Raw genomic sequence first — 23,232 nt, 5'->3', positions numbered from 1 at the left:
CAGTTCCTGACATGGACAGAGTTGGCAGCAGGGATGTATTATGTGAGTCTAAACAGAATACACAACTTCCTGCAGGACATACAGCAGCTGATAAGTACTGGAAGACTGGAGATTTTTTAATAGAAGCAAATTACAAATCTCTAGCATTTTCCGTCACCAGTTGGTTTGAAAGAAAAAAAGTTTTGCTGGAGTACCCCTTTAACATAAAAATAACTGAAGCAAACAGGGAAGGGGAAGATGCCATTTCCCCTGCAGTGGTCACAACACAGGAAAATATGTTATTATTTGGCTATTCAAGTAAATGGTTACTGACTGCAAGTACTAATTTACCTATCCCCTTGCCCGCAGTGAGCAGTGGGACATGGCATCTCCGTAGCTGACACATCATGACCCTGCTGATGGACTGGCCACTCAGCCAGTCAGTGACCGGGGTGGGACGCTGCTGCAGCCACTGATTGGCTGAGCGGCCAATCCATCAGCCAGGACAGGCCTTTTCCCCAGGACTTCATCACAACTTGGGGGAGTTGCCCCTGCCAGTTGCCAGATTTTATAAATTGCTGGACTTCTCCTTTAAATTGTCACTGTCACTACAAATAACTTTTTTTTTTTTTTTTTATCAATTCTTTAGTTTCATTTTAACAACATGATGTCACTACAAATAACTTTTGACATGTTGTTGATCACAGCGGGTCTCACTTCTGAGACCCGCTCTGATCAGAAGATATAGCCGCAAAGAGATCTTGGCAGCACAGCCCACTACCCAGCCAGCCAATCATTCCATTAATATTTTCTCGTACACTTACATTGACAAACATTGACGGAATGCGCAAGCGGGGAATGGATCGCACTGCTGTGGCTGCATCTTCTGAGCAGTGAGACCCGCTGTGATCAATAACCTTTGACATGTAAGAAGTTATTTGTAGTGACAGGTTCTCTTTCACATTATGCTTTGTAGACCCCAGCTGTAGTTCCTCTTTAGATGCTGTTTTTTCTAATGATGTTGAATGGACTGTATATTTATATCCTCAGCACCTGGAGCAGGAAAAGCACGAATTGAAAAGGAGGTTTGAGAATCGTGAAGGAGAATGGGAAGGGAGAGTATCCGAGCTGGAGAGTGATGTGAAGCAGCTACAGGAAGAGCTGGAGAAGCAGCAGGTGCACCTGAGAGAGGCCGATCGGGAGAAATCCTCCGCTGTCCAAGAACTTTCAGAACAGAACCAAAGACTTTTGGAACAACTTAATAGGGTGAGTGCCACCTTTATTTCTATCACACCTTGTAAAAGTTGTTGTTGTTGTATCTGCAGAGGAGATCCATCAGATGGTTTCAATTACCCTTTTCAGAGCTGCTACCTGGCTGAGATGGGATGCCTGTGATTCTACCAACTGCGGAGGTACTGTTCTTCAGCCTCCCATTTGGCTGAATGCGGTGGGGGTTTAGTGGATTCGAAAAGCACCCTGGTCACACTGGCACCATTTTAATAATAGGGGTTTTTCTGGGTAAAACATTTTTTATTGTTTTGGTCCCAATATGAACATTAAAAAAAAACATACTCACCTACCTTGCTCCCTCTGGTACATCTTCCAGTCCCATGCAGCCAATGGCTGATTGAGCTGGGAAACCGCTGCAGTTAGTGATGGCTGAACAGGCCTTTACTGCAGAGGCAAGTCCCTTCTGGAAGTAGGAAGAATAGTGGTAAGCAGGGGACTGGAAGACATCAGTAGGCATCCCCCAAGGTGTGAGATAGGTGAGTATGTTTTTTTAATGTTCATAGCGAAATAATGAAAGTATCTAGAATACCCCTTTTACGACCGATGAATTTATCAGGTTTCCGTTTTGTACTGGATAAAATAAAGCAAGATTCTACATTTTATTCCTTTTTTAAAATTTAAAGTCCAAGATAATGTTTTCTTTCAACCAAGTTGACATGCGGCTATGTTGGCCGGCTGCTACACTAAATCCAGACCCGGGGATTTTATCTGCCAACTCAGAATCAAATTACTTATTCATGTAAATAGGAGGGGGACTACTCTAAAGGCCCTATTCCACGGAACGATTATCGTTCATATTCGGCCGATATCGGCCGCTACGGACGATAATCGTCCGGTGGAATAGAGTGCAGCGATCAGCCGACATCGTTCATGTCGGCTGATCGTTGCAGTCGCTTGTTTTTCAACATGTTGAAAAACAAGCGACTGATATAGCAGCGATCTGCTGCTGTCGCTCCGTTGAATAGAAGCATCGGCAGCAGACGCTGCTATATCCTATGGGCTGCCCGGACGATCAGCGATCCCCCGGGCAGCCCCCCCGCAGCTCCCCGCCGCCCCCTCCCACACTCACCTGCTCGCTGCAGCCGCGTTGAATAGCGGCGGCAGCAGCGAGCGGGGAACGAGGAGCAAACGAGCGCTGAGAGCGCTCGTTTGCTCCTCTAAACGACCTGTGGAATAGGGGCATTAGTTTACATGCATTGTCATTGATGCAGGCATATATACAGCCCCCCTCCCCTCCTCTAGATGCCAGTGGCTATATCCGCTATTATAACCTTTATGTAAGCATCTCAGCACTTTGAGTGGATGTATTCCTGTATAAGGCATCTAAGCATTTTTATAATATGTCTTTGAACTATGTATAAACATTGAGTGAATCTACCTATACCTGGCAGTCAGTCATGATGCATTAGGTCTGTGATAATATTCTTTGGTTTTCTCCCCTGATGACCTTGTCATTCTAGGTGACAGAAATGTGTTGGGCGAAATATATATATATATATGCTATTTTGACATCTATGTCACGGTATATTTATTGTGGTAGATCACATACTCTATTGTATTCTAGTAGTAATATATCACTACTGTGATTTTAGAGGATACTGTCAAAAGTTAGGTTTTATAGCAATTCTTCTGCTAATTATTGTTTTAAACTGGAAGCATACTGGACCAGCCCTCCGAAAATAAGACCTACCTTGAAAATAAGACCTATCTTTATTTTGCAGCCTGGTTGGAATATGCTTGAAATATAAGCCCTACTACATATTTAAGCCCTAGTTACAGTCAGCTGACCAGATCCCTGACGCTAGGTGGATGAGCATCGGCCAATCAGAGCCAGACTTGTTATGCAGGAGGGGTAAGAAGATGCACAGTGGGGGACATTGAATATGGGGGAGGGGACCAACTACAGAGAGGGGAGGTAAAGTATGGGGACTACCTGCAGGAGGGGGAATAGTCTGTAGTATGGAGAACAACTAGAGAGGGGGGAGGGAGGTATACAGTATGGGGGGCCTTCCTGCAGAGGGGGGATGTATACAGTATGGGGAAAGAACTACAGAGGAGGGAGAGGATATACAGTATTGAGGCCTTACGACAGAGGGGGAGGTATACAGTATGGGAGAACAACTACAAGTGAACATACAGCATAGGAGACTAACAACAGTCGGACATACAATATGGCGGCTAACTACTGTATGGAGTAGGGCTATGGTGTAGGGGCATATACTGTGTTTCTCCAAATATAAGCCAAAAATACTTTGTAAAACACAGTAGGTCTTAAGATTCACCTGTATGGGCAATTGCCTCAGAACTGCTGAAGACTCTGTTAAGGTTACATTGACGTGTACTCAATCCGTTCAGATGTGACAATGGTGAGTTTATGCTGGGGATTTAATCAATGTAAACAAATAGCTGAAAACTGCATTGCAGTGAAAATCCTCAGTGGATTACATACATGTGAATGAACCCTTACCCTTGACCTCTTAGAGCAAAATCACATACATGCACATGATCTTGTCATTTAGGGTGTATCAGCAGCTGGGGGCCACCACTAATAGCTGGCAAATACTTAGCACCTGCTGATTAACCATTTAGTTGCTGCCGCTATGAGCGGACAGAAAAATTTAAATGGCCTTACAGCATGTCATTGTTGGTGTAGTGGTTTGGATTGGCTCCCTGCAACCCATGTACAGGGAGCCAATCCGTTGTCATGGCAGCCTAAGGACTTTGCTAGGCCTTTTTGGCTGCTATGACTTCGTTTTTTGCCTGCCCCGATAGGTGGCTTAAAGTGAGTAAAAAAAAAAACTTGTTTTTAAAAATCTTAATAAATCCCTCTCTCAATAAAAATGTAAACCATCCCCCACTCCAATAAATGTTAAAAAAAATAAAAAAAAATCAATGGATCAATTTCACATATTCATCGATAGGTGAACATACAGATCATGGCACAAAAATTAGTCTAAAGAAACTAAAGAATAAAAAAATTAAAGGGGTTAGAATAGGGCAAGCTTAAGCACATTTTACCTTTACTTTAAATTTATTTTAAGCAATAAAATAGAAGCTACATAAATTGGGTGTCCTTGTAATCATAGTGACCTGAAGAATCAGTTTTACCACACAGTGAGCGGCGTAAAAACAAATTTTCAATAAGTTGTTTCTTTTTGTTTGTCTTACCTCACATTTTTTGTTTCACAGCATCATTTATAGATAAGTATGGGGTGTCATTACAAAGTATAATTGGTCCCGTAAAAAACAAGCCCTCATACGGGTCTGAAGATTTATAGTTTTTAATACTCGAGAAGGAGAAAACAAAAGCCCAGGAATGGAAAATAGCTACAAAATAAGGGGGTAACCTGCAAAAATGTAGAGAGGCTGTGTAATGGCCCAGAAAGGTATTTATTCTCAGGCGTCTGGAGATGTATTGTTGCTATTGGCAACCTTAGACAGTCTGTATTGGGACCTATGTATTGGCTGCTTTTTCCTAACTCTCTTATGGAGATAGTGTTTTCTGTTATATATTTATTCAATATGTTGTTATGTATTAATTGCTAAAAATACAAGTGTTGAGCTTGATCAGTGCTCCTCCCCTGCATCCTATCACTCTCTAGTGATTGGCCAGGGGAAGCTAGCTCCGCCCATCTTTTACCCAGAGGGGCTGTGCGGTCTCCTCTCAGTGACAGTTGGTAGTCTGGCATTGCCAGAGTCACATCTAACCTCCCTACGTCACCTCAGTAATCCTGTCAGACTCCATCTTCAACCTGTTTCCAGTCAGCCATAAGGACTAATATGTGTCTTCAAAGTCTCAGCAGGACATGCTCTGTATTTATTAGTGCCTGCTGTCAGATTGGTGAAGTGATAGAGGGTCTCCCATTCACCGTCCACATCTTCCTGGCTTCCAAGTCAGTGTGTCCATGCATCTTCCTCCTACATGATAGCGAGTGTTGACAGCGTCAAGTCTCTTCAGTAACTTCAAGTACCTATTCACACGTACCTTATAAAGGCAGAAAGCTATAAAGTCTCTGGAACAGGTCTGTCTACTTGAAAACCCTATTTATCCACCAAGTCTAAGCTATAGTAACCAAGGTAACCCCCCCTGAAGCTAAAGACTCTGATCAAGCCAACAGTTTACCAGTTTATCAGATGCCCCTGTATTGGATTTTATATAGTTATCCTTCAAGTAAAGTCTTAATATACTTTCACCGCTATTGTTTATGTTGAATCTGATTTTATTAAAGGTTTTACAGAAGAATAAAACAAAAGGTACAAAGTCTTTTCCAATCATGGTACACAGAAACTTAATGTGCAATCCAATATTACACCTGAGCACAAGAGAACATCCAGCCTATGCTCTCTGCAAAGTATGCTACTGTCATACACTTTTATCAGGCCTTACTTCAAATAAAAAGAAGATAAAAGAGGGCTCAGGAAACCAGCAGAAGGATGAAACAGGTTCGGAAGAAAAAAAAGGGGGGGGGGGAGAGAAAAGGAAAAGAAGGGGGGGGGGGAGGGGGAAGGGGAGAAGGACGAAGGGACCACATTCAACAAACAAAGACTATGGCCACACCCCAGTAGGTGTGGGCTCGCCACCAAAGAACAGGACAAAACACGGAAAGAAAACATGTATGACTCCTCTCCGTCTGAGGCCAAGAAGCCAGAAATCGCACGGAATTAAAGACTACTTCCTCACCCTGTCACTCCCATAATAGATGGCTCAGGGAGCTCAACGAATCAGCCGTGGGAATTCGGAAGACTCTTTAAACAAGAGCCATCCCCTCCACACCCTGGAGTAAGCTGCATTACGGTCGTGATCCTCCGCAATAAGCTCCTCATATCTGCTAATTGCGTTAAGCTCTGCCAGCCATTCCGTCACGGAGGGACACATTGAGGTTTTCCAGTGCCTAGGAATGACCAGGCGTGCAGCCGTCAAGAAGTGTCTCAAAATGTCCTTTTTGATCGAGGAGATGGACCCTGGAAGAAGGCTCAACAGGGCACATTGCGGCGTGTTGGCGATTTGTTTCCCAGAATAGGCCTCGTAAACCTGGAACACACGGTCCCAGAAGGGTTTAATCACGGGACATGCCCACCATATGTGTAGTATTCCCCCATCTGAGGACCCACACCGCCAACAAGCTCCAGAGGCGGATGGATACATGCGCTGAATGTCCGCAGGGCACCTGTACCACCGTGACAGGATCTTGTAGTTCTTTTCTTTTGCGTGCGAGGCCATGGAGAGACCATGAGTGAGGGTACAGATTTTCTGGATCTGTTCCTCCGAGAAAGACATGGAGCAATCGGCCTCCCATTTCCCAAAGAAATGGGCCCGGCCAGTATTGCTGAGTGATTGGAGTAGCTGATAGAGTCTAGAAAGAGTCCGTGGCCCCGACGCATCAGAAAGGACCCAGTTGTCAAAGTCTGAAAGAGTCCTAGAGAAAGCCCCTTTAGACGCAAGAGCCTGGAAGAAGGACTGTAGTTGACTGTATTCCAGCCAGGAAATCGAGATACTAGGATGTGCGGATGCCAGTGACCCCAAAGTGGGCAGAACCCCTTGAGGAAACACCTGGGTCAAACGCACTCCCGAGAAGCTATCCCACACCAGAAAGATGCGCCTCAACATTCCAGGCTGGAACCCAGGATTCCCGAATAGAGGAGACATCAGGCCTGGCTGAGAGGAGATACTGTGTCTGGTCACCCACTTATCCCAAGTACAAAAGACATGCGGGGCAAGAAACGGCCAGGAAGTCGGATCCCCTCGATCGCCAGGGGAGAGCCATGGAGCCATGAGAATGTCAGAGGGAGCGAGCGACTTCTCCATTGCCACCCACAACTTCGCCCGGTCAGCATGCGACCAATCCAGCAGACGGGTAAGAATGGCTGCCTCATGATACATCTGGAGGTCTGGGACTCCCACACCCCCTAGATGCTTTGGCTTAGATAAAATTCCACGCCCTATTCTCGGACGCGATGCTGACCACACGAAGCGCGTAAAGGCACGTTGGAGCGTTCTAAAGTAGGAAGCAGACACATGAATGGGAACAGTCTGGAACAGATACAAGAATCTTGGGAGGATATCCATTTTGAGTACAGCCATGCGGCCAAACCACGACAAGTATTTTGTGTGATAAGCTGATAACAGAGATAAAATCTTGGCCTGCAGCGGGGCATAGTTAAGAGGAAACAGAAGGTGAAGCTGGGAAGGAATGTGAACACCGAGGTAGGTAATGTATTCCTCCCTCCATCTAAAAGCAAAGCCGTGGCGAAGGCCATCTAGAGTGCTGGGAGAGAGAGATACATTAAGCGCTTCCGTTTTGGAAAGATTAGCTTGGAAGTTACTCAGCCTACCAAATCGGTCAAATTCAGAAAGGATGGTAGGGAGGGACACCTGAGGCGAGGTCACATAAAGTAGCAGATCATCAGCATATAAAGCCAGTTTGTGGTGGTCCTGTCCAATAGAGAGTCCCATTACGTCAGGATTGCGCCTCAAAGCCACAGCAAGATGTTCCATAGTAAGAACATACAAGAGGGGCGACAGGGGGCAACCCTGTCTCGTACCATTCCTAATGCAGAAGGCCTCCGACAGGATGCCATTGGCTCGAACTCTAGCGCTGGGGTCCGCATACAAAGCCATGACCCGATCTATAAAAGGTTGGCCGGCCCCAACCTGCGCTAAGGAAGAACGAAGGAATCGCCAGTGCACCCTGTCAAAGGCCTTCTCAGCGTCGACAGAGAGAAGGCAAAAAGGGGTTTTTGTCCTCTGGGCGTGAGCTAACAGAGTGATTGTGCGTAGGGTATTATCCCTAGCTTCGCGGCCAGAGACAAATCCCACCTGGTCTAAGTGGATTACATCAGGGATCACAGTCCCTAAGCGGTTAGCCAACAGCTTAGAGTAGAGCTTGATGTCGCAGTTGAGTAAAGAAATGGGACGGTAGCTCCCACAAACTAGTGGGTCTTTGTCGGGCTTGAGCAGGACCACCACATGGGCCTCCAGGGACTGGCGGGGAAAGGGACATGAGGGTGAAATGCTGTTGAAGGCCTTGAATATCAATGGCGCTAGTGTAGACTTAAAGGCCTTGTAGAATGGGGCAGTAAACCCATCTGGTCCGGGGCTCTTGCCATTTTTAAGAGCAGAGATAGCAACCTCAATTTCCGCAACAGAGAAAGGAGAGTTCAGCAGTTCTATCGCGTCAGAGTCAAGCCTAGGTAAAGCAGTCTCATGGACGTAGTCCCGAATTCTGGCCTCCAGAACAGAGCTGGGCATGTCGGAGAAAGCTCCGCGAATATTGTACAGGTCCTTATAGAAGGCCCCAAAAGTGTTTGCTATAGCCCGTGGGTTATGAATCAGTTCTCCACTCGGGAGGCGCAGAGACGGGATATACGTGGAGGAAGCGTGCGGGTGAAGAAATCTAGCCAAAGCTCTACCGCATTTATTAGCTTGTTCGTACAGATAACTGCGAAATCTCTCCCGCCTCCGGTCTACTGTCAGAGAGATTAGATCTTTAATTCGTTCCCTTAATGATGAGATCTGCACCCATAGGTCCGGTGTAGAAGATGTCTTATGTGACCTAACCGCAGTGTTCAGTTTCTCACATAGAGATTTAAGCTGAGCCCCTCTCTCCCTCTTTAGCCGTGCCCCCTGCTGAATAAAAACGCCCCTAAGAACGCATTTGAGGGCCTCCCATTGTAGAGGAGGAGCAGTCTGATCCGATTCATGTGTGGCTATAAATGTGGCAATCGTCCTTTCCACCTCAGCTCTACATACCACGTCCTTCAAGAGGGTCTCATTGAGACGCCACGTCCATTCCCGCGGCTCTCCCCCTGGAACGGCAACGGACAGATATACGGGGGCATGGTCCGACCACATTGCCACTCCTATTGAAGCGGAAGGGTGAGAAAGGAGGGTAAGTTGTGAAATAAAGAACATGTCCAATCTGCTGTGCGTGTTATGAGCAGGAGAGAAATAAGTGTAATCCCGATCGGTCGGGTGGAGAATCCTCCACACGTCAACCAATCGGTGATGGTGTAGTGCCTGCAGTGCTTGAGTCCTAGACGATCGGGGAACCACTGATCGCCCTGAGGACGTATCAAGGGGGGGATCCAAGGCCATATTAAAATTCCCCCCCCAGAATGAACACCCCCTCTACAAAGTGGTCCACTTCCAATAAGATGTCCCGTAATACTGACCCTTGATTAGCATTGGGGAGATAAACGTTACCAATAGTGTATTTGGTGTTAGCTATGAGGACCTTTAGGAACGCAAATCTACCCTCAGGGCTCACTAATGTGTCTAGGACCTGGTGCTGTAGAGACTTATGGAGGGCAATTGAGACACCCCTGGACTTAGAACCTGGAAAAGAACTATGCAGCCAATAAGTATAGTGGGGTGAGCGCAATGTAGGGATATGATTGGTTTGGAAGTGCGTCTCCTGGAGAAGCAAAACATGTACCCGTTGCCGGTGCATAGAATACGTGACATGGGAGCGCTTCGAGGGTTCATTGAGCCCTCGAGCATTCAGGGACGCAAGCTTCAACGATAGGAGGGCCATTGCTAAACACCAAAACCGCAAACGGAGAGGAGAAAACAAACAAGACAACCACAACACAAAAAAAGGACAATACATAGACGAGATAGAAAATAGGAAATGATGGGGGTAGAAAGTAAAGAGAGCCAACAGACTGACTCCCTAGCTGCAAGAGAACTAACCTCTTGCAGAAGAGTACTCCCGTCAATCGGGAACAACGCCTCAGGCGTCAACCTAGGTAGGGACTTGTCTAACAATAGGAAGACAGGACCCCCGCCTAGGGGAAACATAAATGCAGTGCAAAAATTTATTCATCCAAAGAAACTCAGTGCAATAACCGTGTGTAAGATAAAACATACTAACTAGCACAGATCAAGCTATCTATCCTTAGCCACTCACCAATACCTCAGGAGAGTGTCCCCAGCATGCAAGCGGCCCTTTTAGGAGAAAGAACAAAGAACAAAACCAACAAACAGGAGGCCAGATTGAAACGAAACAACAAATGAGATAAGGCAAAGGCACTTGATAATGGACAAGGAAGAGGAGAGGCCCCCCCCGCCAGGTTGTGCACCGAAGAGTCAGGGCATGGCACACGAACATCTTCAGCGAGCAGCACCAGTAGTTGCCACAGCCTCACTTGTCGAGCCGAAACCCGAGCGTCCCGGTAGCCCCGGCATCAGGGACCAATTAGGGAGAGACACCTGCGGCAGATCTAGTGCTGAAAGAAAATCAGGCAGCCCGGCTGGATCACGGAGCTCATGGCGCCGACCATTCCTGCGCACGATCAAATGAAACGGGAAGCCCCACGCATAGGGGATTTCTTTTTCTCTCAGGAGCTCCAACAGCGGTTTCAGGGCTTTCCTCTGTAGAAGAGTGTTGCGGGACAAATCCTGAAGGAGGGTCAGGGAGAGATTCCCATAATCAACAGAATCCAAGTTGCGGACCGCCCGCATTATTTCCTCCTTGACCTTATAGTGGTGTAGGCGGCAAATGACATCCCGTGGCCTAGCAGGATCTTGACTGACCGGTCCCAGAGTCCTATGCGCTCGATCTATTTCCAAGTCGTCAGAAACAGGCCGATTTAAAATATGACCAAAGATATCCTGAAGTGTCGGCACTAAATCCGAGGATTTCACAGCCTCAGGCATCCCCCGCACCCTAATGTTGTTGCGTCTGCTGCGATTTTCAGCATCATCCTGTAAGCGATATAATTGTTGGATATGCTGATCGTGCGCGTCACATTTAGCTTGTATATCAGAGACTTGAGAGGAGAGAGAGTCATGACCGCAGGCCAATTCATCCACCTTAGTGTCCAACTCCTGCACAGCGGCCTTAACAGAAGAAATCTCTTGTTTATAGGAGTTTTCCAGGCGCTCAATAAATTTCTCCATTTCTTGCCTGGTTGGCAACTGTTTAACATGTTCCTTCCAGTCCCACCCCATGTCCATATCAGGGGCAAGAGCAGAGGAGGCCCCCGCCTGGGAAGAGCTGAATGAAGCTGCCGAAGGGTTAAGGGTGACAGCCCCCATAGTGGCCTGTTTATTTGTAGTGTCTTTCTGCCTGTGGCCAGACCCTTTGGCAGACATATTTATTGAGCCTGCTGGCGTCACTGTTTGGAGGAGAGAAGGGGAAGAAAGATGTGGCCAGTCCTGCTCAGACAGCGGCAGGTAATGAGCTGGGCTGATATGTCCCTGAGGAGCAGAGGCGGGAGATGCTGGGGCTGCAGAGAGACCGGGTGCTGACAGGCAAGATGGCGCCCGTCCTTCAGGGAAAGCGCGGGGAGGAGCCCCTGCCGTATCCTCAGCTGCACCGAGGACCGACTGCAGCGTGTCCGGAGAGTGCCGGGGAGCTGGTGAGTTATGCCGGGGGAACGGGAGAGTGGGGTCAAACTGTGACTCACCGCCAGCTGTCCGGGCTAGGAGCGGGTCCGGCGCGGCTCCCTGTAATGGCGGCGGCGCTGCGTTCTTCACCGGCGGCCGCACCTCGGCCGTCAGCGTGTCCGGAGAATGCGGGGGAGCCGGTGAGTTATGCCGGGGGAGCGGGAGAGTGGGATCAGGCTGTGACTCACCGCCAGCTGTCCGGGCTAGGAGCGGGTCCGGTGCGGCTCCCTGCAATGGCGGCGGCACTGCGTCCTCTACTGGCGGCTGTACCTCAGCCCGCTGTAAGGACGCCAGCCGGGGCTGAGATGCGGCTGGTTGCTGGGCAGGTGGTAGAGGAGGAATCAGCCTGGAGGGGTTCCTCAGGGCGACAACGGTGCCCGTGGGAGTTCCAGTAGTTGCAGTGCCACGAGCTGGGTCCCCTAAGGAAGATGGCGGCCGCACAGCAGACGAGGACCGGCGAGAGGCTGGGAGGGAGAAGAAGCTGTCCAGGTTGCCTTGCCGGGCACCCGACCGGAGCAGTCTCGGCTGTGGGGTGAGCCCTCTTGATTTCCTTCTCATAGGGCCGGCTAGGACAGGTGAGGGTGGATGAATAGCAGGGATATTTTCCCCTAATGGCGGGAGCTCCAGAGTAATGCGACCTCACACTGCCATTGCCAGGACACGCCCCCTTTACCGCTATTGTTTGAAGACTTTTATAAAAAATTATATGTCCCTGTGTGTATGCTGAAGTAGACAAGGGCCCCAGCACCCTCAGACCCCACCGTGACAGGAAGGTTTTCAGAAGGGTAGCCCTAAGGTTGCACTACACCACCCAGCAACGCAACCCCTCAGCATATCACACCGCACAAAGGGACCACTATAGCTGAATGACCCTTCCTGCATCCACGTACGTATTATACATAGGTCCAGTGGTGATGTGACCAGGGTATGTTCTTGTTGTCTTTGCAGTCAGCCATCTGCCCATGAAGAATTCCTAAGTACATTTGTGTCCGCAGTTGACAATGAAATGTAATTGTAGAAGAGAATAGTTGTTCGGAATATGCTGATTGTAAAAGACAGCTCCATCACTTGCATCTGCACATATAGGCAATGAGATTATCTGTGTACACAAGGGCAATGGGCCTCCTTCACTCTCTGTCTGGAGGCTGTCTATATATAGAAAGAAAGCTGCTCTCAGCCTGACCTAAGGCTGAAGTCTAATCTCCCCAGCAGGACACTTTGGGGTTTGTTTCTGGATTAAACATCAGTCAGAGGATTGACCATAACCCTCAGTGCTATATCCTATTTTTTGTAATAATTTAAAATTATATTTTATTTTTAAATTATATTCCTGGGGACAATATATTCAGTGTGGGAAGTTAATATATGTTGGGGAAAAAAACAACAACTTTGGTCGGTGCTTGTACTGTATGCTAAATTGCTGTATTTAGGCACAGGGGAGTAGATGCTGTTGCACAATGGTTGATGCAATAGATGCGGCGAACAGCTTTCTGACATTGTTCTCCTATACTTCATGTAATAACACAAACATTGATCCCTTGTCTCCTGTTGACTGGTTTGATTAACATGCTGAGTGCAAGACAGGGGGAGTAGGGATTACATTCAGGAGGCAGCACTGTGTACATAGTAAGAACACAACTGTTTACGAAAGGGATATTTAGGAACAGCTCGAACCCTCTGGAGCACAATATGTGTTTTCTGGAGGAGGCAGACAAGCTTAGGTTACATAAGCATAGCCCCAGGCTCTCTTCATGTCCTGTGTATAACACTATTTAAGCCCCACCTCCACTTCCTGTGTTTCCTCTTGGTCTCTCCACTGCTAGAGATGGAATTCATGCCACTGTTCTTGAAAGGTGCCCCTCATTGAGATTCTGGGGTACAAAGACACAAGTCTCTACACAGCGACTCACAGGTTTGGTAACAGACTCTGGAGAACGTGCAGACCATTCCAGCCATTTCCTAATGATGTGACCTCAATAAGCTGAAGCATTGTTTTCCATGAAGATGAGATTAGGTCTGTGTTGTTCATGCAGAGGCATAATGATTGGATTAATAATGTTATTCAAGTAGTATGGGCTTGTCACTTTACTATTCTTAAAGTGTAGGGCAGTTCTGTATTGACTAGACATACCTGCCCACACTAGGGGTATGTTCACACTACAGAATATGTGCAGAAATTTCAAGCTCAGTCCGCATGCTGCTTGAAGTTCCACCCGTCCCATAGACTTAGTGATATTCTCAAACAAAATCCACCGTCCTCCCAGAGAATTGTCATGTCAATCCTTTGGGCAGACGGCGGACTCTGCTTGAAATTTCCATGCGTATTCTGTAGTGTGTGGGTGGGAGGCGAGGTTAGTGGCGGCCTCCAGTTGAAGGAGAGCTGAAACTAGCAGAGCCTGGGGAGGGAGAGCCTTAAAGAGTCCCCGGGACAATCACCAGAAGTAGAATTGCGGAGGGAACAGGAGAGCGACCCAGTCCCAGACCACATCAATGGAGAATAGGGGTATGAGCCAGCACCACGCCCCACCCACACCAGCTACTATACTGATACTACTACACCCCTCATCTGTATCTGTACTACTACATCCCTCATCTGTACCTGTACTACTACTACATCCTTTATTTGTACCTGTACTACTACTATACCCCCTCATCTATACCTGTACTCCTACACCCCTCATATATACCTGTACTACTACTACCACCACACTCACCTATACCTGTATTACTACACCTCTTATCTACTATACCTCCACTACTATACCTCTTATCCACCATTTCTCCACTACTATACCCTACCTAGATGGAGGTTTTAAGAGGATCTCCTATACTATATGGGGGCACAGAGTGGCACATATTTGGCAACACTACTTATTTTGGGGTGCAGAGGGGGCTTGTCTACTACATGGGGGCACTGTTATAGCAGTGGGAAGCAATACAGTTACTTTCCCAAACACCATTAAAATAGTATCTAAGGCTGCAAGGAGAAAAATGTTCTGTTTATTTAGCAAAAACATTTCGCCTATTCATCACCTGTGTAAAAACTGCACATGAGCTGGATCATTATGGCACCTGTGCAGTGTTCACACAAGTGATGAATAGGAAAAATCCTGCTCTGGGTGTTCCTAGTGATGAGGAGGGATGGAGGAGCGGTGCAAGCCTAGGGCATACATATTCTAGGCCACTCCTATTTGACACAGGGCTGCAAGTTTAAAAGTCTTTTTTTAGGACAATAACTGCATCACTTGCCGAACGGACCCCAGGACAGATCTTCGATTAAAAACAGCTATCCGAAGGTACAAGCGGGTTTGGGGGGTCAGATTGTGGGTACAGAGTCGCTTTAAGGCTTGAGTTAAGCCAACTTTGAGCATGCTTGGGTTCGGCCCATGGGCTTCCTCGGGCTGCATCCAACTTAAGCAGCCACCGCTAATCAAATGCTGCATGCTCAAAGTTTGCTTAACTCTAGTGTTTGGTAGCCTGCTCAGTTGCAGGGAGCATGTTTTAGCACTGAATTTCCTTACCGGCAACCGAGTGGAAAATTAAAGGGGGGCTCTAGAGACAAATGTTTTCTTTCAAATCAGCTAGCATCAGAAAGTTATATACATTTGTAATTTACTTCTATTTAAAATTAGAGCCAACATATTCAGCAGCACAGTACAGGGATTGTCACCATTGGCTTCTGTCTCTGTCCCTGCTCACAAACCCCTCACTATATATGTAGAGGAAAATAAAAACTCAGATGCAGTTAAAGGCTACCTGTCACCCCCCGTGCCGGGGTGACAAGCTCCCGACCCCCCGTTACAGCCCCCTATACTTACCTAATCGCGCCCGGCGCGCGCTCACAGGAGAGTCCGATGCCCATAGAGAATGACGGAGCATCGGACTCCCCATTCATTCTCTATGAGCGTCGGAATCTGGTGTGTGCGCGCGCGCCGGGCTTCGGGAGCTGATATCTCCGTGACCCGACCGCATCAGGAAGCGGGACGCGGCGCGATTAGGTGAGTATAGGGGGATCTAGCAGGGGGTCAGGAGCCTGTCACCCCGGCACGGGGGGTGACAGGTCCTCTTTAACCTTGGTGGCATTTAAATGTCATGAGCCTCTGTATGTCCTGCAGGAAGTGGTGCATTCCTTCCAGTCTGACACAGTGCTCTCTGCTGCCACCTCTGTCCATGTCAGGAACTGTCCAGAGCAGTAGCAAATTGCCATATGTAAACCCCTCCTGCTTTGGACAGAGGTGGCAGCAGATAGCACTTTTAAATAGAAGTAAATTATAAATTTGTATAACTTTCTGATACCAGTTGATTTAAAAGAAAAAGAAAAAAAAATCGCCGGAGTACCCCTTTAACAGTATCAACTATTTTTGTAGTGGTCAGAGTCCTGCTGTAATGTGCATACAACACCGCGCTATCTTCCCAGTCAGTTTCCATTTTTCCATTGACAGATAATAGATCTTTATAAAATATGCAACGTGTAATATTCAGAAATTTGTAAAGTCCAGTAATGCGACTTGTTTGACTTTAAGAGATGCTAAAATCTTCCTGCCAGTTGCTAGGCTACACCATATTATACTGTCACAGTCTAGTGATGTTACCATAGAGATGTGATTTTATTGCCGTTCTCCTGAGTTTAGCCTCACTGTTCCTGTGACATCAGAAATATTACTCAGACATCACTCACGGGTTAAATAAAACTGTAATGTGGAATGCATTGGAACAGTTTCACCATCAGCAGAGATGGTTCACAGTAAAAAAAAAAATTTTAAGAACCTGCTGATATGTCCCTAGGGCGCACGGGGTGCTGAGGATGAAGATAAGATTCCTGCCTGCATGTTGTCTTTTAGATGTCCTTCTCTCTCTCTCTCTGCACTGATGAGCGTCGATGTGACATCACTTCTGAGCCCCGGCCCAAGATTCATTAGAAGCGGGGCGGATTGGTGCACTGAGGGTGGTAGTTCTGCCCCTGGTGCACCAAGCAGTCTCATTAGCTTATGGATTAATTACAAGCTACATGGAAATGGCAACGAGGATGAAGGTAAGACACTTATCTTCATCCTCAGCTCCCTGAGCGCTGGGCTATAGGGACATATCATCCGCTTAGATGTCTATAGTTTCTATGTAAAGGGGTACTCCAGGCAGGAGGACTTTTTTAACTATGGCCGGGAACGGAGTGGATGAAAGCAACAACTTCCATGTCCCCTCGCTCCTCATAAGCCAATCAGAGCACGGCAGCACTGATTGGCTGATGAGGAGCGAGGGGAGCCGGGAGCTTCACACAGCCGCAGCGCCAAGCAGGTAATGTATGTAATGGGCCGGAGGCAGCCCTGGAGCATACATCACCTGCTCCAGGCTCCTGCTTGCTTCGGAGCCTCCCGGCATCTCCCGGCGGTCAGCCAATCAGTGCGCATCGGCGGGGCAGTGCACTGATTGGCTGAATGCGGGGAGATGCAGGGAGGCCCCAAAGCAAGCAGGAGCCTGGAGCAGGTGATGTATGCTCCGGGCTGGGGCTGTGGGTTAAAGGAGCCGGGTCACATATCCGCAGCGGAATAAAATATTTTATTCCGCTGCAGATATGTAACCCTATAGACCTTCACACTACCAGGATTACGCTGCAAACCCGCAGCGTGAATTCGGCTGCGGATCCGGTACGTGTGAAGGCACCCTTAAGGTTTTTGTACTACCATGTGCATGGTTGATTTGGCTCATCAGATATGTATAGTCCTTTAAGTGCTAACCAAAAATAAAGTTAATGGAGAAGCACCCCGAGCACCCCACATCTTCTCAAATTTACCCACGGATCCTCTATTTAAAAGAAACAATACAGTTATACAAAAGGAATGACACTGACTAGCAAGGATTTCCATTCGATTTTTTTCATTTTAAAGGGAACTAATCGACACAATTGTGCCGATTAAGCTCCCAGCAATGCTGCACAGATGTTGTAGGCAGGTCTCCTACCATATCTGGTGTTCGTTCCTCGGTAGCATTATATCCCGGTAAAACTGAACTGTGAGTTAGTCATCTGGGAGGTGTCTGGGCCATGACTAGTCATGGCTCTCTGCCTGTCAGCGTGCTCTACGGGGATGATTGACAGACAAAGAGGCCTGGTAGTACTAGATGCTAGGAAAAAAACGCTAAAAGATTTGGTTGATAAAGTGGATGTCACTGTAATTAAAAAAAAAAAAAAAGTTTCATCTGTAAGGGTTTGGATGCTGGGACCTCCTTTGAATGCAAGAATGAACAGGTAATAGCTGAATGAAGTTTCTAGAAAAATGAATACAGATGAAGTTTATATAAAGTCTATGGGCCCATGTCCTGCAGCAAGGAGACATGCAAAACAAGCGCTCAGAGTTCCTCACCCTGTTACCTCTAATATTCTGTGGAGGTCTCAGCACTCAGACCCCCAATGAATGAAAACTTTGACAACTCTCTGTGACATGAAAAATCATCAAAACATCAAAACTTTATTACGTAATCAGGTATATACCTGCAACATTTTAACCCCTTTATTGTGTTTATATCATATGTCAAAAGTTTTTCTAAATGACAAACACAGTAAAGAATAGTCAGGCAGATACATGTCACACACAGCAGGCAAAAACTGAGGTCAGAAGGACAGGAAAAAAGATCAGAATTCAAAACAATCCAATCGGAAAACCCCAGCCCAGGCTACAGGAAACTTTCACAAGCAAAGCCCAAGAGCACAGGTGGGCTTCTTCTTTGAGTCTCGGTCCAGAGAACGATTGGATCACCCCTCTAACATCCAGACCACACAGAACACAGACTAACAGGGAAGGGAGATACGTGGAGACGGCAGCTGTCCAGCACTGCTCAGTCTAAACCATCTGCAGCCAGCACTATGCTAGCAGAAGAAACCAGATGGGTGTGGTAGAAGCTGTCAATCACCAAACAGCAAGTACAGTGGTACCTCGGATTAGGAGCATAATTCTTTCTGTGAACATGCATGTAATCCAAATCACTCGTAAACCAAGGCACATTTTTCAATATGAAATAATTGAAATGCAGAGGATTTGTTCCACAACCCATAAATATTCATATACTGTAAATATCACGGGCAGGATTGCAACCCTATACGCTTGTGTGCATGCACAGGTCATCCACTATGTGTTATCAGGATGAGGATCAGCAGGGAGAAACATTGGGAGTCGGCACAGCTGCTGCTACAAGCTGATAGATCACCAGTGCAAGACTGTTACTTATTACCTTGCACTGAGACATCTACAAACTGGCGGCATAATGTCAGTCTGTGTTCTCTTTAAGGGGCCCTTTAAATTTTTAAGGGGCCCCCCTCCCCTACGCACAATACAAATCACTGCATATATATATATATATATATATATATATACTTTACTGCTGGGGCACTGATAACCACTGACCTCTGCACGAGCTCTGCTTATTTTCCTACTTGATTGCGCAGCTGAAGAACAGAGGTCAGGGGTTATCAGTGCAGTGTAGAGTAGAGATCTTTGACTTCTGCTTGTTAACCCTTTTTTGTGTTGCAGCATGTAAGTAAACATTGGGTCACTTAAACACTGAAGTACATAAGGGGTTAAAAAGGACCCACGCTCTTACCTTCTCCCCCAGGCCCCCCTCCTGCAAGGGCCCCATAGCACCTGCCTACCCTGCCTCTATGGTAGCTACGCCACTGTATGCGCCAGACACAGGCAGCAGCCGTGGCTCAGTTCACCTGGCTCCGGCCATCTCTCCCAGCTGATTGTGGCCTACAGGAATGGATGCACACCAGGTATGTGTGCACTACGGAGCTCTGGTTACCTCCTCTGTGCACTGACCAGGCCTCCAACCCAGGCAGGTTCACCCGAATCCTGGCATCTCTCCCTGCTGTTTGTGCCCAAACGTAAATGAATCCACAGCAAGGTGAAGGGGACTTGCAGTTTTAAGGTGCACCCACAGTAGGTGGATATTTGGGGGGATACAAAAACTTCTTCATTAACCGAGTTACAATTTATTAAAATCGTTATCTTGTCTTGTAAAACGCTTGTACACCACATTACTCACAAACCGAGGCACCACTGTACTAGAATCAGACAGAGACTGGTGCAAGGAAACCTCCAATTCAGACACTGAATATGGCCTGTCGTACTTTACAGGCAGAGGTCTGCACTGGGGTCTGAAGAGAAATGACTTCCGTTGTCAGGACCTTTTGTTAACCCCTTTATAAATTAATTATATATGACATTCTTTTTTATTTCACAGCATACAGCAGGTACAAAAGGTACAAAAAATGTGTATTAGGGTACAGCAAGCTCAGACCAATGCAGGGAAGAATGGTAAAGTAGCAGACCAGGATGACATTGAGTACGGTGCAGCCTGACAATTGAGCCACATCCAATATGACGGTAATCTGGCAAAGAAAAAAGAAATAAAAATCGCTGGATCCTTCCATGATAAAGATAAAGAATCTGTATATAACAACCTAGGTTAGTCGGACTGTTCTGTTGTCTGAATGGACATTTTTTTAAATTTGCATTGGTCCAGAATTAGGCCCCGTTCCCACTGAGCAAAACTAGCGGAATGCCGTTATCCTCCCTCTCATAATGGGAGTCTATGGTAGGCGCGTGCTCCTGCTGTGTCCGCGCTGAAGAATGAACATGTTCATTCTTCAGTGCGGACAGGGAAGGAGCGCGCGCCTCCCATAGACTTCCATTATGAGAGGGAGGCTAACGGCATTCTGCGGCAGACAATTCGGCCGCGGAATTCCACTAGTTTTGCTCAGTGGGAACGGGGCCTTACCAGCTTGGACCCCAACACTTGGGAAAATGTACAGGTACAATCTTTTTTTTAAAAGGGGTTATCCACCTTGGAGCAAAAAAATGAAATGCTGGCTGGTCTTACGAGCGTGGTCAGAGTGGACCCAGAGTAGAGGATTTTGGACATCCAGAGTGGATATAAATGAGAAAAAAAAACTGGGAAAGTATGCAAGATAGGTTATACATGTATATTAGTCATAGGGTGGTATTGGAAAGGGGGATTGTTTAGAAAATTGTTTTTGCTTCCCAGATAACGCCTTTAAGATAAAACTAGGGCACCTTCTCTACCACTCAAAATTTCTTTCTTCCACAACCCCATCCATGATGATCTTACGTTCTAAAGACTGATGTGATAAATCCTTTAATTGATCTTTATTATCATGTTTTCACACATTGCTGCGAGATTAAAATCGCCAATTTGTTTTTCCATCTGCGACAAGCCATTTAGCTCAGTATTTAACACCCAAGACAGAGGAATCATGGAGATGATGTATACAGAATTACTCTGCTACTTACAATCATATTGATTTTTCTAGAATTTTGGAGATTATATTATTATTATTACAGTTGGCAAAATTGGCAATATGACTTATTATTATTATCCCTCTTCACAACAAGCCTGATGCCTGGGAAGGATCCAATTAGAATCGAGAAACTATTTCCAAGAATGCTTTTACATTTTGGCAGCAAGTAAATGTTCTTTTGCTATTTGTGATTAATTGATGGATGTCATCCCAGTTTTATTATATGTACTAATTACTATTTATTACTATAGTAGACCAAGACATAGTAAAAGACCATCAAGTTCAGTCTATTTTCACACTGTGTTTAGTGAGGTGGCTGCCCCTTTGCTCTATTGTAAGGGAGGAAATGTTATACCTGTTCATGGGGTCTCAAGTTCCATAATTACTGTGAACCTGAAGAAATGATACTGAGAAATTTTAAACACCCTTAGGGTATCCCTACCTTCGTGGCGGTTTTGTGCTACACCCCAAGGGACAACTGGGTGGTAGTTTCTATGCTGTGTAAGTAAAAAACAGAACAAGACAGGACGGACAAACGCAATAAAGAATGGTCAGGCAGATGCAGATCAAACCGAAGATAGCAGAACGGTACAGAACAGCAGTTAAAAATGGAGGTCAGAAGGACAGGCAAAGAAGAATTCCAAACAAGACATTCTAATATGAAACACCAGCTCTAGCTACAAGAGACTATCGCAAGCTAGGTCTCAGAGCACAAGTGGTCCTGGTTCAGGGTCCCTGTCCAGGATGTGATTGGACCAGCCCTCTGGCATCCAGACCACACAGAACACAGACTAACAGGGAATGGAGATGGGTGGTGAAGGCAACTGTCCATTGCCACTCTGTCCGTCTCTAGGCTGGCAGAAGAAACCAGACGGGGATGGAACCTGTCAATCACCACACAGCAAGTACTAGAATAGAAGAGAGTACAATTCAGGCACTGAATTATGGCCAAAAGCACAGTCTTGACCCTATGTTACAGGCAGAGAACCGTGCTGAGATCTGAATAGGCTTAGACACTACAAGCGCATCTTTTTTTACGAGCTACACATATTATTATATTTTTATATTTGAAGAAACCACTTTTGGCTATGTTTTTTTGTTTGTTTTTTGCTGTTGTGTGGCCATTTTTTTGGGACGGACATCATTTTGGCACAAAAATGTGTCCACTTTATGCAAATTATGGATGCAAAAAAGGTTAAGAAGATGTGGTAACATAGCCTTAAAGCGTAACTTTTTATTTTTTTTTATTGCATAAATCAGTAGTATAAGCGATTTTAAGAAACTCTGTAATAGGTTTCATCAGCCAAAAAAGCCTCTTTCTGTACTCAAGAAGCAATTTCCCAGCCTCCCCCCCCCCCCCCCCCCCCCCCCCCCGACTTCTTATCTGTGCATTATCAGGCAAACGCGTCTTCATTACAGAGAAGCCAGTGAAGACGGGTTCTGCTCTCTCCATTTATATCCTATGAAGGGGGGAGGGGCTGAGGGAGATGAGGGAGCAGGAAGAGGTGACATGAGGGTCAGCTGTTTGTAGACTGTCTGGGCACCTAAAACGCTGGATTCAGGGGTCAGAAAGGTCAGTGCTTATCTAGGAACTTGCTGAGAGAAGATTGCAGGGTGTTGTGCTATGCAGGACTGCTCCGTGCTCACTTACTCCTCTCAGCCCCTCCCCTCTCCATAGCCACATAATGGAGTCAGAAATCCTGCTTCTACTGAAGTGAGGGGGGGGCCTAGGAAAACTGCTTTTTCAGTACAGAAGTAAACTCTTTTGGTAAATAAAACCTATTACAGTTTCTTAATCGCTTGTACTATAGATATTTATTGTTTTTAGAAAAATGACCCTGAAATGACAGTTACGCTTTAATACTAGTTTGTATGAAGCAGGAAAATCTGTGCCCACACCTAATCATGGGGGGGGGCTTATCTTTTCAGGTTATTATTGCTGTTAGTATTTTTAGCAGTACAGGTGCAACATCTAATGGTTCAGGATGAAATAAATGTCCATGTCAGGAACTGTCCAGAGCAGGAGAGGTTTTCTCTGGGAATTTGCTGCTGCTCTGGACAGTTCCTGACATGGACAGAGGTGGCAGCAGAGAGCACTGTGTCAGACTGGAAAGAAAACATCACTTCCTACAGGACATACAGCAGTTGATAAGTACTGAAAGACTGGAAAATTTTAAATAGAGGTAAATTACAAATCTATATAACTTGATAACAAGTTATATAACGGGGAGACCATTAGTGGTTTCTCTGTCTGGCAGAGAGC

At 46.4% G+C, this 23,232-nt stretch overlaps 1 protein-coding gene across 3 annotated transcripts in view; it reads left to right on the top strand.

The window, feature by feature from the left end:
• Window positions 1–23,232, top strand: part of BICDL1 (BICD family like cargo adaptor 1) — a 95,572-nt gene that overhangs the window by 35,616 nt on the left and 36,724 nt on the right. For all 3 annotated transcript variants that reach the window (XR_011362101.1, XM_069961277.1, XM_069961275.1), the window contains exon 2: window positions 1,030–1,245. Coding sequence is in view for 2 of the 3 variants with exons in the window: in XM_069961277.1 (XP_069817378.1) it covers window positions 1,030–1,245 (216 nt within the window). In the remaining variant the exon portion in view is untranslated. The remainder of the gene's footprint in view (window positions 1–1,029; window positions 1,246–23,232) is intronic.

The sequence above is a fragment of the Dendropsophus ebraccatus genome, chromosome 3 (assembly GCF_027789765.1).
Source record: "Dendropsophus ebraccatus isolate aDenEbr1 chromosome 3, aDenEbr1.pat, whole genome shotgun sequence".
Lineage (NCBI taxonomy): Eukaryota > Metazoa > Chordata > Amphibia > Anura > Hylidae > Dendropsophus > Dendropsophus ebraccatus.
The sequence above is the reverse complement of the archived record's forward strand: the minus strand, read 5'-3'. Positions and strand labels throughout refer to the sequence as shown.